The sequence below is a fragment of the Leptinotarsa decemlineata genome, unplaced genomic scaffold (genome assembly GCF_025532065.1).
Source record: "Leptinotarsa decemlineata unplaced genomic scaffold, Ldec_3_MD MMD2_tig00001064_RagTag_RagTag, whole genome shotgun sequence".
NCBI classification, from domain to species: Eukaryota; Metazoa; Arthropoda; class Insecta; order Coleoptera; family Chrysomelidae; genus Leptinotarsa; species Leptinotarsa decemlineata.
Window position 1 is genome coordinate 2,815,799 of NW_027412558.1, and position 22,701 is coordinate 2,838,499.

The 22,701-nt window shown below is 35.9% G+C and overlaps 1 protein-coding gene across 1 annotated transcript in view; it reads left to right on the plus strand.

Moving 5' to 3' along the window:
- LOC111514606 (BMP-binding endothelial regulator protein) overlaps nucleotides 1-22,701 on the plus strand; it is a 185,774-nt gene that overhangs the window by 120,788 nt on the left and 42,285 nt on the right. Inside the window, exon 3 of the mRNA XM_023170867.2 lies at nucleotides 971-1,059. Within this exon, the coding sequence (XP_023026635.2) occupies nucleotides 971-1,059 (89 nt within the window). The remainder of the gene's footprint in view (nucleotides 1-970; nucleotides 1,060-22,701) is intronic.

The following is a 22,701-nucleotide window of genomic DNA, read 5'->3' on the forward strand; positions in this document are numbered from 1 at the left end:
ATGATGATTTTGCTGTCAATAAGCGTAAGGACGAAAAAATGAAGAATATACATGGAAGGATATGTGTATACAAAAAGTCAACCTCTTTTCAAATGGTTTCATTTTTTTACAGACACTATAGCGTTCCGCAAGGGTCTGTTTTGGGCCCGCTCTTATTTGTCATTTATGTAAATTACTTTTCCAAACATATTAAGCCGATCAAATCGGTTCTCTTTGCGGACGATCCTAGTTTCATTCTGTCGGATAAAAATAATGATATGCTACAGTGTCATCTCGACGAGGTATCTAATAGTGCTAATCAGTGGTTTCTGTCTAATGAGCTGAAACTAAATGGTCAGAAGACACAATACATCCGAATTCCTGCTAATAATCGAATTATCTCTAATTGTGAAACTGATAAAGTTGAATTTCGGGCATAACATTAGATGATAGACTCAACTGGTCTACACATATTCCTCAACTGAAGAGAAAACTTCAGAACACATTTTTGTGGTACCACACAAAGTTTTTACATATGTGATTGTTGTTCGTTGCTCGTGAATTTTGAATGTAAAGCCAAATATCACTTGCTACACACATATTGCATTATGTAATGTAGTCAAATAACTATTATTATTATTATTAATATAACTTTCTGCAGTCGAGCCAAACCATTACAGCAGAGTCCTATTGTGAGGAAATCGACGAAATGTACCAAAAATTGCGTCAGCAATTACATGGAGTACCAACAAACATCTACATATACTTTTGGAATTAATTCAAAAGTGAAAATTCAGACAACAAAAACTAGAAAACTATGTGCTTCAACCGCACCCAGATACAACAGAATTATAATAAATAAGTTATTATCATAAATATTCACTCGCCGGTCGCGTGGTTTGGAATTCCTCCTGAGCATACATACAGCATTAAGTCTTGCATACCGATGTCGAAGTGAAAGTAATTTTTTCTCACCATTGTTTTGTTTCAGCTGGCAAACTGCAATCCTGTTCGATCGAAGGGGAGAGAGTTGCCGTGGACAGCATCGTGAAGGGAAGGTGTTTTTCCTGTACATGCAAGGTGAGTTTTCAGGAGCATTATATCTAAATCAACTCTTCTGCTGTACGAATTTCAAAATTCCGTAGTCAAAAACAGAAGTTTTATAGGGGAATGCTTACTAAAAAAACACTACACCACTGGATTGGATTTTTTATCGCTTCTGCATCCACCGTATCCTCCAGATATGACCCCACCGACTTTTTTCTAGAACGTCAGGTGTAGCTGACGTGCAAAAACCCTCATATGGGAAGGTAGTCGCGGGTATCGAAGTGGGAATCTTGCACCTTGACTATCCGACTACCTCATTAATATTGAAACAGCGGGGATATACTTCGTGTGCCCCGCTGGGACTGAAACAGTTCGGCAGAGCCGAACCTGAAATGAACCTGAAATGAAATAATAGTGAAATAAAATACAAGTGGAAATAGAACAATTGAATAAATGAAAATAAAGAAATGAAAAAAGAAAATAAAAATAAAAAGTGGAGAGATTCCAAGTCACGTTAGTCCACAACGTTTCGATTGTTAGTATCTACAACCGTCTTCGGTGATGACTGGACTGATTCCTCCGAGAGATGACTATTTATAGGTCGTTCGAGTACTTTCACTTATCCCCGCTTTGCATTTTCCGCTTCACTGGTTCCGTGGGAGATGACCGTTTGACGGTCATCCATGACTGTAGATACTAACAATCGAAACGTCGTGAACTAACGTGACTTGGAATCTCTCCACTTTTTATTTTTATTTTCTTTTTTCATTTCTTCATTCAGTTGTTCAATTTTTACTTGTATTTTATTTCACTATTATTTCTTTTTAGGTTTATTTTGCTTAATATATTTGTTATTTTCAGCTATTCATTTTTATTTTTTCTCATTTAGTTGTTTCAGGGATTTTAAATCATTTTATATAGTAGACAATGGAAGTCCGAACTAGTGAAATTTAAAAAACGTTTTCACTCGTGTCGGTTTTTCAAGTTGGCAAACAATGTCAAAGCAATTTTCCTGGTTTTTTGCCGGTGGTCTGCAGATTTTTATGCATGACCTTTCGACTGCTACCACGGTATACATTATCGAAGGCGATGAGATAGCAATCGAAGTGCCCGAGATTTTTTCACTTTCAGAAGAACATGTTGACCAACAGTTGACCAAAGTTTCAATAAAATCAATTAAACAGTATTTTTGATTCATTAAAATGAGGTAACCATTTCATTCATGACCGATTGGAATAAATTAAACGATGAATGTTGGGTGAAGCTTACCTCAATACGGTAGTATTGCCAAATCAATTGAGCCGTTTTTGATTGGCGCGTACAAACATAAAAACACATGAGCAGACAAACGGACAAATTTGCTAAAAATCACTGTTATGGATTGCACTGCGTTGGGAAGGCTCCAATAATAGGTTTTTTTATCGATTCGTTCGCCAAACATTATACAGTCTAAGGCAAAAAATTGATTTTTTGGGAATATGAAAACCTTCTCTAATACTCTGGTGAGAATTTTTTCACTAAATAACTAAAGTCTTTGCATACGAGGTCCTGCTATTAAATAACGAGGCTGCGCGCCTAGAGGGCGCCTAGAAGGGTGGGGAAAACAACGTGTAGTGCGTTGGGTACCTAGAAATCTTCTCTATTCACGTACCAAAATACGTTTTCGTCACCATCATAGTATTTGTGCACTAGCGGTTTGAAACAAACGTGTTTTTTTCTCTTGCCGAAAACAATGTTATTATTATTATTATAATTTTTTTCACCGTAGTGTGCGCTGGTCAGGCCTTAACCCCCGAAGCCCCGATACATTCGGGAGGGCGCGCCAGCACAATCAACCAATGACCACTCCCCACACCGTGGGGTAAGTGATCATTGGGTCCGAGAATCATGTGCCCTGAGCAAACGCAGTGAGCCAAGAATGACAGCCTTCTGCATCTGTGCGGCTAAGATTTCTGCCTTAGTGCGGCAAGCCGGTATGATTTTGAGATTCGAGAGTAGAGAAGACATCATTCCACCAAGGACTCCAACAATCAGAACGACCATCTTGACAGAGTGATCTGGATAGAGTCTGCGGATTTCGAAGAGAAAATCTCGATATTTTATCCGTTTTTCCTCCTCTTCTCTGACGATATTCGTCTCGCCAGGAGCTGAAAACTCCACGACAAATATCGTTTTGGTCTAGTGGTCGAGAAGGACTACATCAGGCTTATTAGCTTGTATGAGCCTGAGGGTGGGGAACGAATAGTTCCAATAAATTCGGCACTTCTCGTTCCCCACAACGGATTCAGTATCCCCCGGAGCGTAGGGCAACACCGGTGTCTCGTCAATACCGTAAGAGTGCCGTAGATGGTAATATAGCACTCTTAGGGCCGCGTTATGTCGATGGATATAGGCCGAGACCGCATATGCTGGACATGCTGATAGCAAGTGCATTAGGGTCTCGGGCGCCTCGCGGCAGGCCCTGCATCTTGTGTCAGGAACCTCTATACCCATCACGCGACTGCGGTAGACTAAGGTGTTGAAGACACCATCCTGGCAAGCCATGATGAACCCCTCAGTTTCCGACTTCAGCCCACTCGACCTGAGTGGGCTGAAGTGGGCATATAAATAAAGGCTGAGTACAAAGTCCTATGTAAGCCTAAAAACGAAGGATATCAACAAGTTAATACAATGCATGCAAAAAGAAAAGAAAAATAATATGCATAGAGGAGATTAAGCAAAGATACGTTTCAAAATCTAATTCGATTATTTGAAAGCAAACCAGAATATGGATTGCAACAATGAAAACGTTATCGTAAAATGTACACCTAAATAAATATAGTTCAAAAAACTAAAAAACACGCTTTTAAAGAATATCGAACTGAAAAGTTGAAAATATTTTTTAAAATAAGCTCAAAACCATAACGATCGAAAAATACTAGCATCATGGCGAAAAAAATATTTTTAACTTTTTAGTTCGATGTTCTTCAAAATCCTGGTTTTTAGTTTTATATTTATTATCTATAATGTTGGTTTCACCTTTATGACAGATTGCTACATGTTTTTTCGAGGTTTCTAAGTGGAAAATTCCGGAATATTTTTTTGTTTCAATACATCTGATTCTCACAACAGTTCATCAACACAGCAGCAATATTGTTTATTATATTTCCAGTAGTTTAATTCCATTTCTTTTTATGTTGTATTGTATGCATGAGTTCATTCTACATTTCCATTTCCTATTCAAATTTTCATGAGTTTGCGGTGCTATTTTGTTTTAGATCCATAGCAATGAATTATTATTTATTTGATGAGCATTTTGTTTCGTATCACGTGGAAATCTTATGCAGGTCTTCAATGAACATTATATGCCAAACTTCTGTGGATATACATAAAAATCCTACCTGTGAACACATCCTGTGAATATCCGTAGGACGTCCGTTGGGTTAAAAACGGATATTCTATGGATATACGGAATATCTGAGTAGGATATAATTGGTATAGCCTTTGAAACAAGGATTGTTTGAGCGGTTTTTGCCGGATTTTACAAAAATCTTTGAAATATATAATTTTTTCTTCATAGAAAGGGTCATCTTGGGATAATGACAATTGCAAAAAAAGAGAGAAACTGACACTATTTCGGCTCTGCAAAGACAACAACAGTAGTTGTGAATATCTCGCACACAATTTATAGGAAAACATTCGAATGTCGTGACTAAACGAAAAAAACCTCTGCAGGAATAAAAGCTCGCTAGCCGGAGATCGTTATTCCGAGTAGAGCTCGACCGTAAAACCAGTTGCAGAATTCGTATACAAAATTAATAACTCTTGTAGAAGGCAACGGTGTAGAATTACATCGATGATATGTCGAGAATGCCAAGAATCCAGCAAAGAATTATGATGTCCTCTCTCCTCGAAATTATTTATTGTAAAATATTAGGTATGCCGGAGCGAACACGAACAATTGAATGTCCCCGTTCTGACAGGCTATTTTTTACAAGAATAATAAGATAATATGAGGCTCGATTCGAGAGTTGGGAGTTATTCGGGCACGGTTACGTAACGCTGTAGGTCAATCACTTAAAAAATTCGCCACGGAATAAATTCTTGCATGATGAATTTTTTACAGGCTGACGAAAAATAACAATCTTGGTGAAGCAAGGTGGAAACATTTTTCGAAGCATCGAACATGTCGTTGAAATGTTCCTTCGAGTACGTATCCTTAAAATTCTCCAACTAATAGAACATAGTTTCTTATCCATGGGCTTGTCATGTTACCCTCAAGCAAAGAAAGTAACGATATTCAGAATGGAATTATACATGGATATGTTTCAAACTCTACTAATGAGTGATTTTTTTGCTGGTGTCTTCTTGGCAACACTGTTTTTGACAGATCACGCGTGAATTGTGTCTTGCGTCATTGTCAAACTTGTTCGGTTTGGTGTATAATTTAACCATGAATCGACCTACGAATGAACAACGCTTGTAAATTATTGAATTTTATTATCAAAATTCATGCTCGGTGAAGAAAGTCCATCGTGCACTTCTTCCAATTTCTGGGCAGTTTCGTCGGCCTACTGAGGGAGCTTTTCGGAAGCTTATGACTAAATTTTGAACCTAGTTTACATTATTGGACATTAAACCACCAAAACGCATACGTAGAGTAAGGACCGAAGAAAATATTGCGGCTGTATGCGCCAGTGTTCGTGATGACCGTGAAATGTCGATTTGCCGCCGTTCGCATCAATTGGGCCTCTGTTACTCCACTACGTGGAAAATTTTGCGAAAAGATTTGGTGTAAAACCTTCTAAGATACAGCTGGTGTAAGAATTGAAGCCACACGACCTTCCACAACATCTAACATTTGGTGAATGGGCGCTGGCAAAGTTGGAGAAAGATCCACATTTTTATCGAAAAATTGTGTTCAGCGATGAAGCTCATTTCTGGTTGAATGGATACGTTAACAGGCAAAATTGCTGCATTTGGAGTGAAGATCAGCCACAAGCATTGCATTTCAAAAAAGTCACTGTTTGGTGTGGATTATGGGTCGGTGGCATCATCGGGCCGTACTTCTTCAAAGACGACAATGGCGAGCGCTACCGTGTGATGATTGTTACCTATAATGGAAGAATTGGACATGCCAGACATGTGGTTTTAACAAGACGGTGCCACATGCCACACGGCATGCGAAACACTGGCCCAATTAAGAAACGCCTTCGTTAAACAGTTCATCTCACGTTTGGGGCCTGTTAATTGGCCGCCTAGATCGTGTGATTTAACTCCTTTGGATTATTTCTTGTTGGGTCATGTTAAGGCGCATGTCTACAGGGATAAACCAGCAACGACTGAAGCTCCGGAAGTCAATATTGAAGCATTTTTACGTGAAATACGGGTCGATATGTAAGAGAAAGTATGCCAAAATTGGACCTTGCGTATGGGCCATCTAAAGCGGACCGCGGACATCATTTGCATGAAATCGTCTTCATACATTAAATTATATTGATCGTTCTGTCTCTAGAAAAATGTTTTTGAAAGATTTTGGTGCAGGTAAAAAATTGCAATTGTTATCAACAGAACAGCTCGTTGAAGAGGAGAAAACTTCCGATAAAAAAGTTCCGACTCCCGAAACTATCTCTATAATTTATAATTGTAATTTGACGTTGAAAATAGGGTTCCGCGTGCCTGTTACGGCATAAGCGGGCTGCCGCTAAAGACAGTTTATTAAAAGAAATACTTTTTTATAACATAAAATGTCATTCCAAAAATTTGAAAAAAATCCAGTATCTTCTCAACACTTGAATGAATTGAGTCCTACAAAAAAAAAGTTAAATCACCATTGTGAAGCATTCAATAGCAATTCAATTCAAGTCATTCAATTGTTAACTAACAAATTTTTTTCCAATCTTCGTTGGCATAAATAATAAGATAAAAGGTGTAAACAATTGGCCTATAAATTTTAAACTACGTGGAGCCCTTTTGATATATAAACTTTATACGATCCTGTGATTAAAGTTAATAAAAATTCATTAATTCGTTAATCATGATTTTTTATAACTATTGCAGAAAGGAATATCTTGAAATTGAATTTTTTTTTTAAATGGATATTTACCTATGTCTGTTTTCATATTTAACTATGACAGTTATTAACATAGGATATGATTTTTTTATGTGATTTGTGTATTGAATTGGTTTAAAGGAATAGAGAAATTCAATATTTTTGAAAAAAATTTTCACAATAGCGTCTTCAGGCGTATCCCACACTCAAAGTTAAGTCAGTTTCTGTTAAAAATATTTCAATCTTTTTTGATATACCTCCAATTTGTTTGGTCAATTTTGTGAGACCATATCATCTGCAAGGCACAACACGAAGTCCTCATCAGAAATGAGCTTTTCCGGTCTGGTTTCTTTGTATGGTATGGTGAATAGTGAATTTGAATATAAAAACTTATTTACGGCTCATTCATTCCTTGCGTTTTTTAGATAGAAACTGTGTACCAGTTTACTACGTATGCTCAATGCAAAAACACATGGCAGAAATATCAAAATAATAAACCATATTGAAATATAATTCATTCCACAGATATGCTACTGATCTTTACATAGTGATAGCTTGATCACAAGTCAATCAACCAATCACATGGAGCTTGATTCTGGTATAACCCTATGGAGAGAATGTAGAGCGCTACAAATAATGGATGAGTTCCACTGAAACATGAAACAAACTCCTGGCAGGGCCGTCTCCATGGGGGCATGGAGAGATGCCTCCCCCCCTGCTTTTTCGACTTGAGAAAGAGTTGGAAAAAGTTGGGAAGTGATGATACAAAAAAAATAATAGTAAAAAAATTAATAAAAAATAAAAATGAGAGAAAAGAAAGGGAGAGGTAATAAGGAAAGGGAGAGAACCAGGACATATCCCAACATGCATGACTTGGAGATCCCTTACTTTGAAATTCTGAGTTGTTTGAAAACTTCATAAAAGTTTAATTTCTCCCAAGTAAGAGAACAGTTGAACAGTCCACAAATTTTGAAGTGACAATTTTACAAAATTTTTCGCTGTTTATTCGACTTGGAAAAAATAATAGTAAAAAACAATAAGCACAATATTATTTAAGTGTTGTTTCCTTTCATTTCTATTGAATATTCCTATACATGGTGGATATGGTGAAAGACCAAGAAATAATTCCCATTATTATTTTTATAATTACCAGAATTTATTTTTGTCTGTGTAAACCCTAACGGGCATAAGCATTCAGCCAATCTTTGGATAGCTAAGTAAGAAAATTAATATATTATAGTAGTAACTATTCCCTCGGCTTCCATTTTTTCAAAAGTTGGGAAATTTTGCTGGTGGGGTTGGGAAAATTTGGATTTCCTTCCCCCCCCCCGGTTTTTCTTTTCGCTACGGCCCTGCCTCCCCGTCTATTAACGTAGACGCCAGTATGAATAAAAAGAAACAGTATTACCAATAATTATACCTTTATTTGTGTGTCAACATATGGTAACTAACGGAAATACCGAAGATATAAATAAACACGAAATTGCTCCATTAAATACAATTTGCTAATAAAAATCATTAAATCCACTCCGACAAATGAGTAGGTATTGTTTAATTGTTTATATCGGGTTATTATGTTTTGATTGAGAATAGTCATTTATAAATAGAAAAATGTCAATCAACGTTGTTTGCAATTAAAACAAGTAATAGCTTTTTGCGTTACATGTAAGGCAAGGAAACACATTTTCAGTAGGCAAGTTTCTGAATTTATTAACACTGTGAACATTGCTGATTAGATGAGTAAAGTATATGAGAGATTTGCCTGAGAGGGGGATGTTTTTCAAACAATTACTTCAAGGATATTGAGAGAAAGAATTGTAACATATAAATAATAGATCGAATTGATTGACATTTGCCCAACTTTCGAGTAAAGTGAATTTGTTTTGAACATATTCAATGACTTGTTCGTCAGCCAGTAAGATCTAGCCCAAGCTTGTGGTTGTAACGTTTGCTTCAACAACTATGAAAGTCTCAATATTAAACTAAAATGATTGCCATCGTTAAAGAATAAACCATAGAACAACTTACTACTCAATCGATCTGAAATTTTCAACACCTCAAACATTCCTAATCCTCCTCCATGGACCTTTCCAAGCATTAAAACTGAAAAAGGGCCCGTACAATTTGAGCAAAATAACACCAACCATAGTTTAATTCATGCAACTTTTCAACAACTATTGCAAAAATTCGAAGACTGTATCCAAATATTCACCGACGCATCCAAATCAGAAGAAGGAGTGGGGGCAGCATTTACCAGTACTGCCTCCAATCACTCCTTCAAGCTACCAGCAGAAAGCACTGTATTCTCAGGAGAACTTTATGCCATATGGAAAGCACTTGAATATGCAGAGAAAATCGATCACTCAAAATTCTTGGTAATTACCGACTCACTGAGTACACTGGAGGAATTAAGAAGCTAAACCCACAACACCCCATCATACTTCACATCAAATATAAGCTCCACTCAATCATTGAGAAACGTAAACATATCCACTTTTTGTGGGTTCCATCATATGTTGGTAAAGCAGGCAACGAAAGGGCCGACCAGCTGGCAAAGGATGCTATTACTAACCCACTCACAGATATTGAAAAAAGAATTGCCCACTCTGACCTGAAACAGTTTTACAAACAAATCCTTACTAACGTGTGGCAACAGCAATGGAATGGCTCCAACTCTAAGTTATCAGCAATCAAACTATTGGTCTTACCCTGGAAATCACTTCCAAAAACGAGTTATCCTGTCACATCTTTGACTACGGCATACTCGCCTCACTCATGAATACATCCTCAACGGTAATAACCCTCCTACATGTAAAGTTTGTGACTGTGACATAAGTGTCAAACATATTTTATCTGAGTGCCACAACGAGAGAGTCGAGTACGACATCCCTTCTTCAATTGAAGCAGAGTTAGGACAAAATTGTAACTATGAAAAACTAATTGCCTTTCTAAGACGTATAAAGCTGCTGAACCGTTTATGAAAATTTATTGTAAGAAATCAATGTACTATGAAATTTGAATTGTCGCTGATAACCCTCGAGGTTGATGCGACATTAAATAAATGTAATTGAAAAAATAAAACTTGGATGTCATCAACAAGTCGTGAGTTATTCACTCGTCGTGAGTTCCCTTGAACTCATCTAAAATATTCCATGCACTGGGATATGAATAAAAAATGAAGTAGAACAGTATTAGTTCCATTTCCCAATGAAAAACAATCACAAACTCAAAATTCCTGTATAATTCTGCATTTGCCAGAAAAAAAAACAGTATAAAAAAATACACAACAGTATAAAAAAAGTGTTTTTTTTTGAGTTTTTACTACTTAAATTCTCTTTCTGGCAACTCCTTCATGGAAAAATCATTTCTGTGTGTTGCCACTGGTACTCTACCAGTATTCATCATGTTTCTCATTAATCTTTTTTCTGATCTGGTTCTGTACCAATGATTTTGATACCCCCACAGCTTCTTCAGGAGCTACACACGGCTACAATTTCACTTCTTGTGATTAGAGTCGATTCGATCTGGCTAGATAGTTTCTTCAGTTCTTCCCAACTTTTCCAGGCCAGTATTGATGTTACTTTTTGATCAACAATTGAACATTTGCCAAAAAGATACCCCATATAGTGGTATATAAGTGTTAGCAGATGGACAAGCACTACAGAAAAATCCTTAAGGCGCTGTCGTCAGCAAAGCAATATATTGGATTCTTAGTTTTTTTTCAATAAGTCGTCGATATACAATAAAAAAATGGGTTGAAGACATGATGGTGAAAGTCCATGGAATTATCTCCTTCAACCATCTAACAAAGATGCTTAATGGAGAAAACAATCAAAACCATCTTTTGTTTGTCTGCTACACTGTTCTGTTATGTTTTTCAAATGGGTGACATAATTTAGATTAAAAGTAATAATAGAAGACTGAACTGACAGTTTGGAAAGCCTTACAACACATCGCAGTCTTCATTGTACAATCTAGAATATGTCTGAGAGTCCTGTTTCTTTGTTATTTCAAATTAATAAGTTTCTGAACTTGTGAAATTGAGTTGTTCAGTGTTGGATCCAGAACTTGATATTTTTAGGAGGTGAAATTTATTTTTCGAAGAGTTCATGTCAAATTCGGCATATGATCTAATCTTTCCAATGATTGTTGTGCTGTTACACCACTTAAGATTATACATTAGAAATGTCTGCATTATCTGTCTCGTTCTAACTATGAACATCCCGACATGTTCAGAATAGTGGATTTTGAAATCCATAATCATGTTTCGTGGATAGAGGGAAGCAGTTTCCTAGAATTTTTTAATTCCTATTCACACAAGCTTCTTCTGGAACACCAAAATGTTCTGATGATTCAATTGTATTCCACTCTGTGGTCTGCCGAAAGAGGCTTCCATTGCACATCTTGCTGAATTTCTTCAATCATTGTGGTGATGACATCGATGTTTTTGTCCCTTCCCCCCTTCTACCCAACAAACAAAAGTTGAGCGATACGGTTCTGAATATTCTTGGCGAGCAGAGTAATTCTTGGATTTATAAAACAAACCTCCAGCTTGCTTTTTTCTATTATTAACTGTGAACCACTCTGTCAAATTCAGTCTGCCGCTGATCCTATAATAACCAAACCAGGATTTTACAAATATTGTAATGTCACAATTCAGTAACACTATTTAGTTGTCGTTTTTGATAAACAAACACGAAAGTTTAGAAAATTTCGTGGAAAGTACGTCTGATTGGTACAAACTGTTTCAGATTCCTAACCCATTTTCGTAATTTACTCAACAAGTTCATCAGTTCATCAGTTCATTTGTTCCAAAAATTTTTTTCTCTAATTCATTTTTTTCTGTGGCTCAGTATATGAGAAGTAGAGAAGACTCAAAAGTCAGTTTTCCATGCCTCATGATAATGATGAATTATTCAATGATAAGGATATTGCAGACGGTTTTGCTACCTTCTTCAAATGAAACTTCACGAATAGCTGTGTGCCGGTAAACCCCACACTAGTTCCTGAGTATGACCTAGACATCATTGAAATTGGTGATATTAAGAAACAAGAGGTTGAAAATGCTATTAAGATAATGGAACCCAAAGCAGCCATTGGAATCGATGGCATTCCAGCCTACTTTTACAAGGCTTACTGTGTTTTGTTAAGCAACCACTGACATTGATATTCAATCTTTCTCTGAAAGAAAATTGTTTTCCAAACTTTCTCAAAATTGGCAGAGCCCATACACAAAAGCGGCAATTAGAACAATGTAAGAAACTACAGACCCATAACAGTTTTACCAGCTTTATCGAAAATATTTGAAAGGGACATATGTAAACGAGTATACAATCACGTGGACTCAGTAATAAACGACTAACAGCATGGCTTTATCCGTAATAAATCTTCCATTACCAATTTATGCGCATTTAGTAACTTTGTTACGGATGGAATAAAAAATGCCTATCAAATAGACGTTATATACACTGACTTGGCCAAGGCATTTGACAGAGTTAACCACGAGCTTTTGATCCTGAAATTGAAAGCATTCGTTTTCACAAACAACAGACTTGATTTATTTCACTGCTATCTATCCCACAGAATACAGTTTGTACAGTTCAACAACGTATCTTCCTTCAAATTCACCGCTACTTCTGAGGTTCCGCAGGGCTCGATTTTGGGACCTCTCCTTTTCGTGTTATTTGTAAATGACGTTTCTCGGTATATCGAACATTCTCAATTTCTCTTATATGCCGATGATCTCAAGCTGTTTAGAAGAATCGAAAGCGAAAAAGATTCTGATATGCTTCAAGATGATCTCAATAATCTATCTACTTACTTTTCAGAATCTGACCTATGTCTCAACGAAGCTAAATGCAAAATAATGAGTTTCACCCGGGAAAAGTCACCTACTATCAAGGACTATTTCATTAATCATACCAATTTACAGAGAATCAATGAGATGAAAGATCTCGGGATAATTTTTACTGGTGTGTTCAGTTTCTCTCGGCACATTGAATAACTCAGTATATGAATGTTATAGAAAAATGGGCTTTGTTTTAAAATCTATTCGTTAATTCAATCACGACACTTCTTTGTTACTCTTTAACTAAATTGTTCGTTCTGATCTGCAATATGGTTTGGAATCCAAATACTTTTTTATATTCTGAAACTATAGAAAAAGTCCAGAAACGATAATTAAGAACACTTTTTTTCAGAAAACACAATGTTTGGCCTTTCATTATATCGAATTCTAGCAAATTACAAGAATTTAACATGTAACCGTTGAAAGACCGTCGTGAGTCCTCGGAAGTGACAATTTGTCTTCTCTTTAACAATGTCTCGAAACAGTTAATAAAATGGTGGGAAACTGTGAACTGGATATATTCAGTATTACAGATGGACAACTCCTTCGAATGCTCAAATGTGTGTGAATATTTTTATGGTCATTTTATTATTTATTGTTTCATATTGTTATATTTTATATCGATTTCAACTGGTACTGAATGAATACTATATGTGAGGAACTTCTAATCTTCCTTCCAAATATTCTTTTTTCAACTCCTTTCCCAGAAAATATTCATGAACTCACCTGACACGAGAAAGCTGCTGATCATTTCCACATGTAGATGACATTTGAATAAATTTGCCACTAGTAGGTCGTTGGTCTGGTCCTTCAAATATCTAAACGTCTCGACTATTGGTTCGGGATTCCTCGCCTAATATAGAAAAGGCCGGAAAGAATAATTGATGTACACGTGAAACACATTTATATTACACATTAGTTTTAATAAAAGCAATTAAAATTGATTGTTGATTGGATTGCTAAACAAGGAATCCTGTAATTATTTCTATGAAATGCCATTTTCCGTAGAAGGTTCAGAAAAATGCAATAAATTAATTATTGTCCATTATGTAACAGATTTTTATTATATTACTGTCCTTTCATTGCGAAGAATTATCAGCAGTTGTTTTTATTATTCCATATATCACACATAACTTGAGCCAGAATAGTATTCTTGCCAGTCCACGAGAACTCCTTAAGAAGAATTATTTCTATAGAAAATTATTTGATATGCTTGTTATTGAAACTAGAAATGGGATAAAAATTCACCCTTGAACTTACCTTGAATATATATTGTTTTAGCGTTTACAGAATAACTATTAATTAGGTCAGGGGTTCTCAATTCAGTAGGAAATTTAGAACTTGGAATATCCTTCATTAACTCTTGATATGATTAATGTTTTTCAAATACGATTTTTTCTATAGAGAAGGCATTCTTTCAAATTACAAGCATTTGTTATAGACTTGTGGTGCACTGTTTGGAACCTTTGGTGTAGTAATAAATATTACTGGATATCACCATATCACCAATGAATTCTGGTGAAGATTAGAGAAGAAATGATAATAATAATAATAATAGTTCAGCCGAGGCTGTTTTACAACTCAACCTAGGGGGTAGCATGTATTATATAGAAATATAAAAATAATTACCTAGTATTCATTGGTGAGTAAGTAGTTCATGAATCTTTGTGAAACTAATAAAAAAACAAAAGTTATAAATTCCAAAGTGAATATTGAAAATCTATTCAGCTTAAATGAGGTAAAATATATAGCAAAACATACACAAAAATGAGACAAAGGGAAAACCATATGAGCAAGGCATAACATGAATATATTATCTCGGATAAAATTTTTTTAAAATTATATATGGAGTAGTGTCTAAATTCACTGGCCAGAGCGTTATTTTGTTTGATAGAGTTTTAAATAAAACTACGAGAAAAGCAGGCAGTCGAGTGTTTTGGAATAATAAAAGTGTGACTGAATAGAATTGAATACTTTCCATTTATCAAACGTGTTTCTGCTGGAATTGTTGAACAATCAATATAAACTCAGACAGTTCCCATTTATTACATGCAGTAGATTAGCCAGCGAAGTGGGGCGAGAGCTTTTCAAAGTCGAGGAACTCGTGTAGTGAACATCGTGGTAGTACAGTGTTTCAACAGTTTTCTTAGCAATGGAAATCTCATTGTGAACGAGCAAAACAATTTGAAGATGATTTCATGTCAAATAAACCCATGAGGATAGCGACACTGAATCGGAACAGGAATATGGGGATGACGTGGTACTCAAATACAGCGTGGATTTTCATAAAGTATGGACCAATTCCATCTCATATAAAAAATAAATTGCCAAAATATCTCAGTACAGTGAAGTTAATAGAAAAATCCTTCCCAAAGTTAGTGAAGGCAATAACTGCTAATTCCCACTCTAATGAAGTACCAAAAAAACTAATGTGTGAACTATCAAGAAGTGTGTCAGAAAATTATAAACACTTCTACAAGTTGTTAATTTCGTTTTATGGCTATTGACTCAATCTATCACTTGAACGACAAGAACAAAGTATGCAATAAAATTGAAATGAGGTACCAGTGACGTTATAAATGACTGAAACTCTTCTGACGTGCAGTTGACTAGTTCGATTGGTATTCGCCATATATAGTATTTGTTTTATCTGAAATGTTTTTGGGTTCCAAACGATTCGCTTAGTCGTTCGTTTATTTTTCCTAATTGAACATGGTTTTTGTATCAAGATCGAAACGGTAGACCTTGACAACTACAAGACAAATGTTGTGTTTCTAGGTAGTCTGCTTGATGTTATTCATTCGTAAGAACATACATTGAAAAACAGCTCTTGGCTATTCGTGATTTTCAGGATCTTCGAATTATCGAACATCATATTTTACTTGCGACCTGGCCGGGCTTTGCACAGGTAGAAGGGCATAAATGCCTAAATTTTTTCTCAATACCGCGTCAGCTTGTGATTTATAATAATGAATTTTGATATAATGCACCCAAAAAAATATCATTTTTGATTTTGAAATAGGTAAATACGTTCTCATTCACGATAAAAGAGGACATGACTCTAACCTTCAGAGTGATTCACTACAAATAATGAAACTAACGCAACGGCAATCTTTCCACATCAGGCGTTTACTACTGAGAATCAAACTATGAGTGTATTTAATGTATTTAATTTCATAATGATTCATATCGTATCATGTCTCCACATTATAGGTCACCATTTTTTCAGCATTTGAATGTGTATAAGGAGCTATCCTTAAAAGATAGACATATGCCACAGTGGACTCATTGTTGTTGAAAACCGTATGGAAATCCTTTCAATAGTTTTTGAGTTTATCGCAGTTTGAGAGATATACAGGCAGATTCGGGAGGGGTCTCTGTTTTATAATATGTATTGATAGTAAAATATCAGAAAAAAGTCCGCAATTCACAGGACATCAAATTTCAACTTGAAAAAAAAACCATCATCTGAATTTCATGTCATCAAGTATTTTGTAGTCCTTAACCCAAAAATACGAAGCTTATTATTATAATCAAATACGACTGTTATTATTTAACATAATTATTCTAATTACTTCATTTATAACTGCGGCGAAACTGACTCTTCGATTTTCTCAGGACCTTTAAAAAATGTGGTTCATTGGTGTTATTTTTCTACTCGTTTCACCAAATCACGGATTTAATCATCAATACATCAGATCTGGTTTCCACCCCTACGTCTTTCGTTAGGTGCATCTAGCCTTCATCAATAATACTTCTGTCTTCAATTGTTGTTGGTTTCGTATCAGTTCAAAATATAGAACCACTGTCAAATAAATTATTTTTCCTCTACCGTTGATTAATTTTCTCTTGGAGTTTCAAGAGTACTGGTTCTAGTACCCCTCTCCCATTTCCTTTCGAAGTTTGAGGGGTATTGGTCCCTATACCCCTCTCTCAGTTACCCATTTCATCTCGAATTTTAAGGAATACTGATTCCTCTTTCCCTCTTTCGGCAACCCATTTTCTCTCGGAGTTTTTGGGTTACTGGTTCTTCTACGCCTCAATAACCCATCCATCCTCTGGGGATTAGAGGTTGTGCTGCCTTTACACTTCTCTCGATAACTTATTTTTTCTTGTAGTTTTAGGGGTATTGATTCCTCTATACTTCCTCAAATTACCCATTATCTCCAGAAGTTTCAGAAATACTGATTTCTCTACCACTCTCTTGATAACACATGTTCTCTCAGAGTCTCAGGAGTGCTCATTCCTCTGCTCATATCCCTTCAACACATTTTCTCTCGGAGTTTCAGGAAAACTTGTTCTTCTACCCCTCTTTCGATACCCATTTTCTCTCAGAGTATCAGGAATACTTATTTCCCTACCCTTATCCCTGTAACCCATTTTTTTCGAAGTTTTAGGGGTACTGACTCCTTTACCTTCGTGCTCTAATTGAAAACCATTATAATTGATTTGGATAGGTCCACGTAAATCCCTCCTTCTTCTGTCCACCTTGCTGAAATATCCAGGAACTCTTTCATACGTCACCTAGTCAAAGTACAAGCAGAAGAAAAAAGCAGTTTTCCACATATGTGGTTATTATCAAAAAAACTGTTCAGAAATGAGTTTTTTCATTTTTACGATGAAAATGATGAATAGATGATTTTCATTACAATCATGAAACAAAACAGGTTCCAGGCTATATTTGACAAATCAGTGCAAACATGCCTGTAAAAAAATATCTTCCTGATCCAGAACTATGCAGTATGATTTTTTTGTTTTGAGAATCTTCCTTCACACATACGATCATTCAGTTCATTTTGAATTGAATTTTAGTTTACTACATGTCAGTGAAATAGTGAATATTATCAGTTTCCTCAAGATGAGGGATTGCCAATAGGGTCGCCACTTTCATTCGTTATAGCCAATGGTTTAGAGTGGCTTGAAACTCTGGCCATTGAAGAAGTCCGAGTCTGGTTGAGATACGTTGACGATACCTTCATAATGTGGAACCATGGGAATTCAGAACTAGACACCTTTCTGTAGCGTAAAAGCCTCACTACCCTTCTCAATGAAGAAGGAACTCCACAACGAACTGCTATTCTTAGACGTATTGGTGAAGAGGACCGACACTGAGTGGGAAACATCTGTATACTGAACACCCACTCACAAGGGACAGTGTCTGAATCACGGATCCAACCATCATCAATCTATCTGAAGAGGAATCATTTAGACTCTAGTGGATGTACTTTCGGGTACTGTATTTCGAAAGAAAGTCTGGAGGAGGAACTAGGCATTATCAAGAAAGATCTTCAACAGAATGGTTACTCCAAAGTGATGATGAAAGAAATTTTGGCTAGAACAGTAAGAGCCAAGAATTGCATTCACCGAATATCCTGTGAGCGCGATTGAGAGCGCATTGCCGAGCACAAAGAAAACATACAGCGAGGAGAAACAAACAGGAATAGCAGAGCATTAACATGAAAATGTTCCTGGAACCAGATTCTGAAGAAGAATCGGAACTACTAGAGCAGATTCAAAGGTTGAGCTCAACGTTTCTGGCTAAGACCAGCCGGTCTAAGGAGCAATATAGAATTTCTATATTGAATTTCATCCATTTTGCTAATTTGCTTTCCTTTTTTCAGTGATATGAAAGTAGCAATCACTTGAATGATCAGTAGGTACTTCCCTATACCAAGGGATAGACAACTGACCTAAAATTCTTCTATCAATAAATTTACTGGACTACATTCAAGAGATAACTCACACAGCAAACCTTGGGAATCCATCTGGCATTCCAATTTTTTATTTGGCATACTCATTTGACTTTCCTGGTCGCAGGAAGACGAACCTGCAAAACCACTTCTGTAAAAATAGGTGGTCAATGAAACGCGAAAGACAATTTCACAACTATCAGGTTGACCTATGAATGTCCAATGGAATTTTCAATGAATCCTACTCCGTGGATTATTTATGATTCGTTCCTCACGAATAGTTTCAGTTTAGCTTTCCACAAAATTTCAGATACTAGTTTTGTAAACACGTAGTCCTCTGACCATCTCTTTCAAAATACTTTGTAAATGGAAAAGTTTTTGTCAGAAGCTCTTCAAAATGCTTGAGAGAGCCGTCCTGTTTGTTTGATGGAATCGTAAATAACTAGACGTTTTATACACTGCGTGTACGAGTTTCATACTTCTACAACCTGTTACAGCCATAGGACAACCGTTGTAATTCAAGTACGAGATATTATACCTTACGGCAAGGCCTCAACATGCCGTCTTGCCTCAGGATACATGTATTGCGTCACATGCGGACGCATGCCAATTCGACTTGGAATTACTTATACTGAAAGTTGTAAATGTTATTTTCGAAAATTACTAATGTAAACCTTTACGTACATTTACGATTTTTTCAATAGCTGATCTTTGAAATATCTGTTCAGTACTGACTATCTTACTTAGCGTGGGAATCTGCTTACTACAAACACCTCAATAACTTGCAAATTCTACAGAAAATCAATATACCCCTTGACTTTCGAGGAAAAGTCTCCCAAATTATCATTGACTCTATGCAACATATTCTTTCTATTAGTTTTGAATGCTTCAGTGCTCTTCTTCAAAGTTTGGAGAGAAGAAACATGGCATGTGTCGCTAACAACTATTTCTAATTGAAAAATACTATAAAACTTTGTTACTTTGTTTTGGTGTAATACAAATATTCCTGGAAAAAAGATTTCTGGGTTTTTACCTTGTCTGTATACAAAAAAGTGGAAAAACTTCTTAAGGAAAGAAAAAAGCCATCATGTTCAAAATAAAATCCTTTCAAATATGTGTTGATCATTCATGGAAGTTACTTTCAGATGAGAACTGAAAAAAGCCATCTTGAAATAACTACATTCACAGAAACACTGAATTACAGGAAAGTAAAAGTACTTTTGCAATAAATAATTCCATATCAATTATACGAAAATCACATCTTTCCATTCCAAGATATTGATGGATGTAGCCGTTACTACGTGGTAGAAAATCAATGAAGAAACGAGAATTAAAACTTCCTTGTAACTAACGCCTCTGCAGTTTCGTCCTACAAGGACATTTTCAAACTCATACAATAAACATTTTGAAACTTTGCATAGGTATTTAACTGCCCTTTCTTGTAGGACCAACATCGATTGTAGTAATTGTTGACTACAAAATCCCCAAAAGGCAATTATAATGAATCACATCAGTCGCTGACTACCATACATTAACCACGGTCTTTTTTGGTGGGCTTTCAACCTTGGAAAGTGCCTGGGTGGCTCATCTGGGTTCAACCACGGTTCTGAACGTCTTTTGTTGTCGTAGAAGATCCTTCTTTCATCACACTTGACGATCCAATCCAGAAAAGGATCGTTATGGTTGCTCGGAAGCGAAGAAGAACATAACTCGAAAGTGACAATTCTTGTCGATAGTTCAATACGTGGGACACCAACTTTTCCAGTTTTTCAACCTTTTCAATAAGTTTTAAACCATCAATAACCACATGGTCAGCTCCTATGTCCAGTTTTTCCACCATCCAAAACAATGTTTGTGATGGTCAGTCTCTGCCCAAATCCTCATCCAGGATCACTGTAGGTCGACCACTTCGGGCCTCATCGTTGAGGCGGTTTATTTTTTGAGCTGTATCGGTAGCGTTTTGGTTAAATTTGAATTTATAGAGAAAAATTGGCCAAAAATTATTGCCCACCAATATAGTAATAAGCTGAGAAAAAAGCAACAATGTAAAGAATACGAAATTCTCTATCGATCAGTATATACCAGGATACAGTAGAATAACTATTCATTGAGATGGGGAGCTACAAAAACGCATCACATTCAAACGGAGAAAAATTTTGAAACAACCTGATGAAATTTGTTAATAATTTCCCCCTATAAATAGCCCAGTTTACTCTGAAACATTCACATGTGAGTGGGGAATCGTAAGTCAAACAAATGGGAACTGTTTATTTTTCCATAGAGATCAGGTGGCCAGAAGTTTATTTGGTTTCGATTTATTTTTGCGCAACTTTCTTTTTTCTTTGTATAATACGTGACCTAGAAGACAATGTTAATTTCGGCCAACAACGTGGCACGAAAAAAAAACAAATATTTGAATGTAAAAGGTACCTGGAATTATCACGTTAACGAAATATTTATGTTATGAAAGTATAATATGAAATTGTAAAGAATCGATCGTTAATTATACTGGAAATTTTTATTTGAGCATATGAAAATAAACTTCATCCGACATATACGAAATTTATCGTAAAATTGATGAATAAAAACAACTTTTTTGGCGTTTCGCTAATTGATATTGATCGCAAAATTCTGTTTTGTTCAAGCCTACAACATGAAATTAAATCGAATTCTGCTGTTGGTTGAATCACATAGTTAGTTTGCCCATTTGTTCAATTTTCCAAATCTCTTTCATAACAGTCAATGATTTTTTTTCGAAATTGATGAGTGGAATTGAAATATTTGGCTGGTTTCAGATATCTCCTGATTATTCCAACTTGGGTACTGAAACGCACGTTGAAAAAGACAGTGTGTTCTGATCTTGGTGTATGGAGGAAGTGTTGAATTGAATATTTCAATGAAGAACCTCACAATCAGAGAATTAGGGAGAAACTGCTGGCCCTGATGATGGGTAGCTCAAATGTAGCCCAAATGGGCTATGACATTTCATTCTCAGTGATTTTCAATCACGAAATGAAATATCTCTTGAAATATTTCTCCGAAATTATTTCGCAAATGTTTGTGAAAGTAAGTCAAAGTTTGAACAATGCCTTTAAATTCTAGTACAGGTGATACAATTGGATACATAGACTCCTGACATATATTCCAAGAAGAAGTAGAGCTCAATGATTTATTTGTGAACGGAAGGATCAAGCCTGAAAAACTGAATCAATGATAATATTCTTGCATAGTCAGGAGACTTTGGAAGCATTTGGTTTTCACCTAGCCGGGTCTTAGTTGCTTGTGAAGTGTCAAAAGGGCTACTCTCGAAGAAAAATTCTCATTGGTTCATATTTCCGCTCACAATGTTCTGTGAGGTACTGTCTTTCTTAGAAGAGAGGGCGCTGCAAGCAGGATCATTGGACCAAAACCTAATACTGGCAAAGCTTTATGTTTTGACAAACACTGAATACCTGGACTGCAAAAAGTTTCAGACTACTAGCATGAATGGCCCATTCCAAAGTCATCCTGACCATTCTTCAAAGAATGCTGCCAAATAATTGTTAGATCATCATATGAAGAGACTTGGATTGTTTCTTTTTCTTTTTGGAAAATGACAGGAGACCAGAGCACACACTTTGTGCCTATCTTGCTTGGAGAATCAGGTTTTCAATATTTGGCCCGGATTTTGTTTTTTTTTTTTAATTTGCCACAGTTTCACTCTCAAAACTAACCTGAAAGATTATACATCAATTAAATAAATCTGCTTCATTGAGAAGATTGATTTACTTTGGTAGAGTTTGATATGGTGTAGGAGACCTAACCCAATCTGTCAATTATATAATAAAAGGTTTACACTTTCGCTGAGTATTTCACGAATACTTTATTTTGAAGTAAAAATGTCAGATTAAATTTCAAAATGGCGACTGCGCGTCTTCTGGGAAAAAAATTAAATGGACAGAGGGGTCTTGTGACACATAATTTTGAATCTCCTGATGAATAATTCACAACCTTAGAATATGAAGTAAATATCTTCATTTACTATAAAATGGCGGAGCATTTAATATTTTCCTGAAGACAAACGCATTAATGTCGATATTTGTAGAAATATTCCTTTTTATCTGCCA